At 43.5% G+C, this 7,749-nt stretch overlaps 1 protein-coding gene across 7 annotated transcripts in view; it reads right to left on the minus strand.

The window, feature by feature from the left end:
• large2 (LARGE xylosyl- and glucuronyltransferase 2) overlaps positions 1–7,749 on the minus strand; it is a 163,424-nt gene that overhangs the window by 17,387 nt on the left and 138,288 nt on the right. For all 7 annotated transcript variants that reach the window (XM_020602643.1, XM_020602648.1, XM_020602642.1 and 4 more), the window contains one exon: positions 3,849–4,048. In XM_020602643.1, the coding sequence (XP_020458299.1) occupies positions 3,849–3,948 (100 nt within the window). In that variant the 5' untranslated portion in view covers positions 3,949–4,048. The remainder of the gene's footprint in view (positions 1–3,848; positions 4,049–7,749) is intronic.

Here is a 7,749-nt window from a genome sequence, read left to right on the forward strand (position 1 = left end):
TTTCCCCTTGTTTCTCTCTTCCTCCTCACTGTCTCTCATTTTTCAACCCTCCTCTTCCGTCTCATTCTCCCTCTAACCCTGTAGAGCAGCAGCTGACACACAGATGCAGTGAGGCATGCTGGGAATGTTCACACCCTCATCTGAGTAAAGTAAAAGGAGACAACAGAGATGAGTGAGGAAGGAAACAAGCTCAGATTATATGTGTTCAATATTTAAATGATTTGTTGGTAACAATAGTATTTTATGAAGGTAGACAATGTAGTTGAGCAGCATGTGCTGCATATTGTTTATATAATGTTGTATGGTCAGTGGTGGAACAGTACTCAAATCTCTTAAGTAACGACTGCAATGCCACTTCAGTACGACTGAACAAATATAATACTACAGTACAATTAAAGGTTCTGCATTTAAACTTTTACAAAACCAAAAGTTTTATCTAAAATATTAACATGACATATAAAAGTAACAACTATGCAAGAAGAACTGAGCTATAACCTACTGCACTGCTTCACACGCATCGACACAACCAGCATTTTAATGCTGCAGCTGCCGAGATGGAGCAGGTTTACACTGCTGACTGGTTTCATGTCCTGCCTATCCCATTTTATATCATCTTTGGGGAGTGTTAAGACTTTTAATATGACTCATTTGTATATGTCAGATAAATGTAGTGCAGTAAAAAGGACAATGTGTAAATGAAGTAGAAATGCTAAGTATCATAAAATATGCAATGTACAAATAACTCAAAATTGCACTGAAGTACAGTACTTAGTTAGCAGAGTTAGTTTACTAACGCTGTCCGCCTTGTAAAGCCTGCAGTGTGTATTTGAGAGAGAGGAGACAGAGGAAACCTGACCTGAGTGGACAGAGCCTGATCTGCAGTCAGTCAGACAGATACATGGCACCAGAGAATGCTGCTGATATTCAAAGCCATGTGCTGCTGCTGCTCTCCACGAGCTCACTCCATCACTCTTGACACCGTCCGCTAAAACAGAGACGCTCCACTGTGACAGGTCATCTGTCATCTGTGTTTGAGTGAGTGTGTGGTCCTCAGCAAAGTGGACTCCTATCTCCCTGCTAACCTCCACCTTGTGCGTGCGCTGTGCTCAACCTCTACAAATCAATGTTTAAGAGCCCACGTTTTCCGACTTATCTACAATGTTACAACGGTGAATTATCATGTTAGACGTGACCTAAAACTTAAAAAATGAGGTGTACGCATGTTCTAGTACTTCTATACAGAAGCACCTTGGTTTATACACGTCTTGAGACTTTTTTTTCTAACAAAATAAAATATTACGTGATAGTTTAAGGATTTCCTTGAATGGGCATAAATCCAGGCCATTGCACGTTCATGTGAGCTTGCCTGACATCCACGGTGCCATTGTAAAAGTGGAATTTTTCGACTGTGCCCGGTTTTGTGGATATATTTTCCCTCCTGCTGCTGCACTGTGACCAGATGATGTGGAGAAAAATACAGGGTCTGAGGTTACTGCATGTCTGGGAATGTTCCTGTACAGGGACTTGTTTCCTCTTGTTTTTAGGAAGAGGCTCTCTGGTTTTATCATTCTGAAATAATTACACTTAATGGCCACTTAATAGAAGCTCCCCCCACCTCTAACACCACACAAACAGGCAGAAAAAGAAAACACCAGGACGTGCACCTGGATCAGGAGATGCATTCTAATAAAAAACAAAATGCACAACAGGAACATAACATCTAAATGGAAACAGTCTCACATCTCTGTGTATATGAGTGCCTGTTGACACATTCAAAAATGAATTTTCAATCTCAACTTTTAAGCCAACATGGAAGAGAAGACCTTAAAATGCTGAGAGGAATGAAATCTGACGATCTGCAGCTGCATGATAACTTGGCTGAGGCAGTGTATGCCAGAGCAGCCACTAACCACTAACTGGTGGTGAAACTGTCTGGCCAACTGCTGGTTCCAAGGTCAAGAGAGAATTTTAAATCTCAGCATCTGATTATGCTGTGCCTGGCTGGAGTGGGTCAGTGGGAAAACTGCCCACTGTACTAACAAAGCCATCATCATATCAGGCTGAGTCTAAAAAAGGAGGAGGTATGCTTCTACTCTATGCACATGCACGAGCTCAGTCACATAAAGCTTCAAATAGTTCGGTGGCACTAGAGGAAAGGTCAGGAGATCATACTTCAAGTATTTTTGGGTTGCCTTAGAGAGGCGTACAGAAGTAGGGGCCTGTCCCAGACCAAATATTTCACTGCAATTATCATCTTCAACTTTAAGAAACTGCAAATGCTTGGATGCAGCTGGATTTCTCGATGCTCTGGCAGAGAGAGTGTGATGACTTCCCAGCGGGAGATGAAGATGGCTACATAGCAAGACAAGCTAAGTCAGCACTGAGCTGGCAGGGAGTCGTCGCCTTCCTGAAGGACTCCTGGCGGTGGACTGTGTGTTTGTGTGTTAACATGTCTTAGTGAACAAAAGCTGTGCAGTTTTACGACCACGAAGTGCCGGTCCTGCTCCTGTGCTCTACCTGAACCCCGAGCACCAACCAGGGAGGTAACACTTGTCACACTGCTCTGCTGAAATTCCACCAACATGCCAAGTTTGCTACAAGATGAGAAAACACACTGGAGCTCATTTCCACCCTGTGTGGTGTTTGCATGTTTCATTTTTAGCTTACAGTTTTTTGTCTAAAATTTCTTTGTGTTTTGCACTCATCCCTAATGTGGGTTCTGTGTCGCACTGAGCTCCGTGAGGAACAACACTGTTTCCCTGTGCGTACTGTTACGGCCCTGACCTCTCACCCTCTCCTCTCTTGTGTCAAACCCTTTTCATTGTAAGCAGTCTGTGTGGATGCCTGTCTGGGATTGGTTCCCGGTGCTGTATCTGTTCCTTGGCCCACCTCCTTCCCTTGCTGACTGGACTGGTGTCCCAGTTCCGTACTCTGATCTAAGTGCTCGGCGCTGCCTCTCTGTTTTCTGTGTCTCTCGTTTAATGTCTAGTCATGTGCTATGTACTTTGATTTGTTTTTTGAAACACTTGTTTTGGATTTGCCTCACTCATAATTGTTTGTTTGATTTGTCTGAGACACCCGGTTGTTCCCTGGAGACTGGGCCGGGTTAGCCGTACGAAAACATCCTCCCACCACAGGTTAAATTTCTGTTAGGTATAAGGGTGCTACTCCCAAGGCTGTCTGACTTGGGAATCCTCCGGGAACATAATTAAAATATAACAAAACTGTCTCTCACACTACCTGCTTAGTGCTTGATTTTGGCATCAGTATCTGATATACATGGTTTATGGTTCGATTCTAGTAGAGCAAGAAAAACAAAGCAACTTCTAGCCTATAAAATGAAGTTACAGAATAACTCAGTACATGCTCAGGATGGTGTGCATGTGAATGCGTGTGTGTGTGTTACAGTATAAAAGCTCTTCCAGGAAACAGCATCACAGCGCTGTGGCAAAGACATTCTCTGATCTGACCTTGGCTGATCAAACACAAGCGTTGACAGCGGCTCCTGATGCAGCTTTCCTGGCTCTCTGGGATGTCGGTGAAAAATAAAACTGAACACAAAATAGGCTCCATGTGTTTAAAAATTTAACTTAATAGCTGGATCGAAGGGTAATAAGTGAGCTGAGCTGCAAAGAATATCTGGTAAGTGATGTTTTCCATTCTGGTTGGTTGGATTCCTGTGACCCAAACCGCAGCTGCAGGGTGTCATTACAAACCCACGTTGAACTTCTCAAACCCAGCATGCAGGAAAATGACACCGTGAGGATTCTAGAATAATGAGAACTATTTGGCAGAACTGGATCTGGGATTAAGGATTGGCATCTAACTCTCAGCCCGTTCCTACTCACTCTCCAGGTTTCCAGCCAGCAGGTAGAGCCAGGTGAGCAGGACGACGGCCGTCAGAGACACCACCAGCAGCTTCAGGCGTCCGCGGCACAGCAGGTTCATGATGGGACGGTGGTGCAGTGGGTGGGGCGGGGGAGAGGAGGGGGAAGGGGGGTTCAAGTAGGACTCAGTCCCTCGTTGGGCTTCTGCAGCATCCTTTCATCTGAACAGGACACACACAAATGCATATAGTGTCAATATACAGGGGAACGAGCTCAACTCTAAACTCAGATCCTACACTGTAAAAATCTCTCTATTTGTTCTTTCTATTTACAAATCAACAGTTTTCTTTATTCTAGTGCAGGTGAGGTGTGGTCCAGAGCTAGTCTGCATGTCCAATAAAGGTCACATGGATCTGACTTAGAGGTTCCAAGCTCTGTGGCAAACCTACCTGAATAATATGTGTACAAACAAACAAACACACCATAGGTTTATAAAAAGAGAGACATGCTCCACAAGAGACAAGGAGATGGCTAGACTGGGTCCAAATAGACCTGAACTATAATGGTCACTACACTAGTACACTTGTCCTGGCTTGCACCTCACTGACTAGGACCAGGGGGGGATCTCTAGTTCTACTTCAAAGCGCAACAACTTTCCAGCCCAGTGTGTGTATTTAAGATACAGTACTGCTGAGTGACTAGAGAGGCCAGTATACTCCCATCTGGAGTGCTCGTCTCTATCCATCATCGTATGGGGGTGCAGGGGATGGGGCTTTCTGAAACCACTTTTCAAGTCTTCATGAGAGACAGTGTGTAAATGTACACCGTTGCCCCTATAGTCAATAAATACTGGGATAAAGTAGTAGTAGCAGCAGTATTGCTGCATGTGTAAACAGGCAACCGTTTGCTGACACATCAGCCAAATCCACATGATAATGAGATCATAAATCTGAGATTGTGTCAGCTCGTCTTAAGAGTTCTTCACCACCAAATCAATGCAGCTTTATTCACCATAGAACAAACAAGAAAACATAAAAAGAACTTTGCTTGAAATTGTCCTAAATTTACATTGCAAACATGTGCTCCTTTCTAAATGGGTATTTCAGTGCACACACATTAGAAAATGTTCTGACAGACCTGACATGCAGACCAAACCAAACACCTCCGCTGCACCTGATAACATTAGATAAGGGAGCGTCAGTTCTGTAATGAGACAGCCGCGCTGCAGTGAGAACCATAATGATGCTGTTAAGAAGCCACTGTGAACTCTGCTGGACGTCCTGTCACTGTGCGGATCAGATCAAATGATCCCAAACGGTTTTGGTCTAATGAGGCTGAACGGATGCCAAGCAAGAAATCGACATGCGTCACATTTGTTTCATGTAAACATGCAAACGCTGAAAAGGATAAAATCCTGAACAAGCAGCTACCGAACCCTCCGTCTGTCAGTCCGTGTCAGTCTGCATGTCTGTTTCACAGTGGGATCCATTAATCCCACTTTAATTAGACTGAAGCCCGAAGGAAGCCAAACCAGAGGCTGCTGCCAACGGGAAGCAGCAGAGTGTGAGTTTACTGCAGGAGGAAGCTGAATGAACACGCTTCCTTCAGTTTCTCAGAAATACAGAGCAGGAACTTTCCAGTTGGAGGATAAAGCAGCTGAGACGGAACAAAACTGTGACAAACGCTCAAGATTAATGATGGATTCATTCATGTGAACTCTATGTAAAAAAGCCAAAATAACCATCATGCCCTGCTGACGTTTCCTTTCAAAAAACCCTCCCCGACATTTCAAAATGATTTCACCAATAACACTCGACATTTCAAAATGATTTCACCAATAAATTCACAATACAGAAGTACGATTTTCTGATTTTTTCTTAAGTAAAAAGCAAAACAACTTTACACTGAATATTAGGCACGATTTTCTCTTAAGTAAAATGCAAAACAACTTTACACTGAATATTAGGTTAGACACATTAAGATGTGATCTGTGTGATTATATGACTTTCAAACATTTCATATGTGAAAACATGAATTTCACAAGCATTTTGTTAATTCATGTTTATTAAATGTTAATGTTTAATTAATGGAAATTTCTGAGGACGTTTATTTAGGTTTGTTTCTAGAGGAATTTCCTCTCCATTTAGGTCCAACTAATTATTCATGTGACTGGAAACTCTAGTCATCATGTACAGTACGTAGTGTGTTTTCTTCTGGCCAAATTTCACAGTTTTGCTGTTTCAGCTTATGTTACAGAGCAATAAACTGGAATTAATTAATTGGAAATGCATCAGCTGAACTCTGTGAATACAGTATTTCACTTTTACTTAATACCAGATTATATGGTTCGTTTCAGGAAACTTCCCAGGAATTTATGAAGAACTTATGGCCCTGTGAAAGTACAAGCTTTCTCTCATAGTGTCTGTATTAGAAGTACTTTGGAAAAGTTCCAGCTCGCTGACAGAAGATTTTGAGAAGTGCTAGATGAACTTGGGATGGTGTGTCCAAGGGCACAGCGAAGTGCAGACAGCTGGGATGGAAAACAGCAGCACAAAGAGACAAAACACAGTCAGCCTTCAGATTTAAATAAACCATCTCCAACAGTCCAAAAAACAAGAAAGGGACAGAGGGACTTCAATCAGGAGAAAGACCTTGGCTCCCTGTCTCGCTGGTTTAAGAAAGGGAAATTCAAACATGGCAGAGCTGGTTCACGCCAGTGATTTGTAAGAAACATATCCGTTTTTATCAGGTCGGCCATCAGCTCCAGGAGAAATGTGGCAAGAGATCTTCGTCACAAGGTCCCTCAGCCCTGGGTTTACACAGAGGACACGTCCCTGCTGCACTGGACCTTCTCCATGTTAAAACACCATAAACCAATACAGGCAACACAACATTTGACACACAAGCTTCCCCTGCAGTGCCTGACAGTGACCTCCTACAGCGTTTCAACAACAACAACAACAACGGGATCAGCCTCAGCTCTTCATTGCCATCTTCACTGGGACGTCTCTGGTGTTCGCTGGATTCCTGAAGTATCTGGGTTTTAAGCATCTTGAACCTGATGTGTCTCTCAATGCAGGAAATGACCAGTTGGTTTGCCCACCTCTGTGCTGCCGCTCAGCTACTGGAGGAACTGCTTTGAAATGTATTGAATAGATTCATGGTCCTCAAAGAGCGACTCCACCAGGACTAAACGCCCATGTGAACAGATGTGAGCTTTTAATGACACAGTAGCGTTTCTTTCAGTGCCACCTACAGACAAACTTTACACTTTTATCTGGTGCCAAGAGCAGCCAAGCTCTGTAGTCACTAGCATAACACAGAAGTTAACAGGTGCACGCAGCTGTTTGTTTCCCATTTCAAACGTATCACTGTTGTGTCTTTAGTAATGATGACTGAGACAGACAAAGACTGGACCGTTATTTTGAAGGTATGTCTGTGTACACACCCTGTGCTGCTCCCGGTCTTCAGCTTCCTTGCCACCATTACCTCCTGTCATCTGCTCACATACTTGTGCCTCTTTGGTTTTTAACCTTTGATTACATGGACTCCGGTTCTCACTCCTCCTGTGTCAGGTTTGTTGCCCCCTTTGCTCCTGATTGTTTGTTAAGCCTTGTTATTCATGCCCTCAGTTCCAGAGTATAGCTCCCTGACAGCACTGTTTTTGTTGAATTTCTGTTAGTGTCTTTGTGCTGCTATTAGTCAGGTTGAGCATGTTGAGTTTGTCTCTGCGTTGTAGTCTCTTGTTTTCCCCATCTATCCTCATTAAATTCGGCCTTGTTATCGAGGCCCTCTGGTGTCTGGGTCCTCCTTTCTAAATGTGACATTGGACAGGATGCACATAAAGACTGAGACCAGCAGCTTGTGTGAGTTTTTGTCCTCGACAGCCAGGAAGCAGCGCGCAGCTCATGACTGAGTAAAC

This window comes from Monopterus albus, unplaced genomic scaffold (assembly GCF_001952655.1).
Source record: "Monopterus albus unplaced genomic scaffold, M_albus_1.0 scaffold57.1, whole genome shotgun sequence".
NCBI classification, from domain to species: Eukaryota; Metazoa; Chordata; class Actinopteri; order Synbranchiformes; family Synbranchidae; genus Monopterus; species Monopterus albus.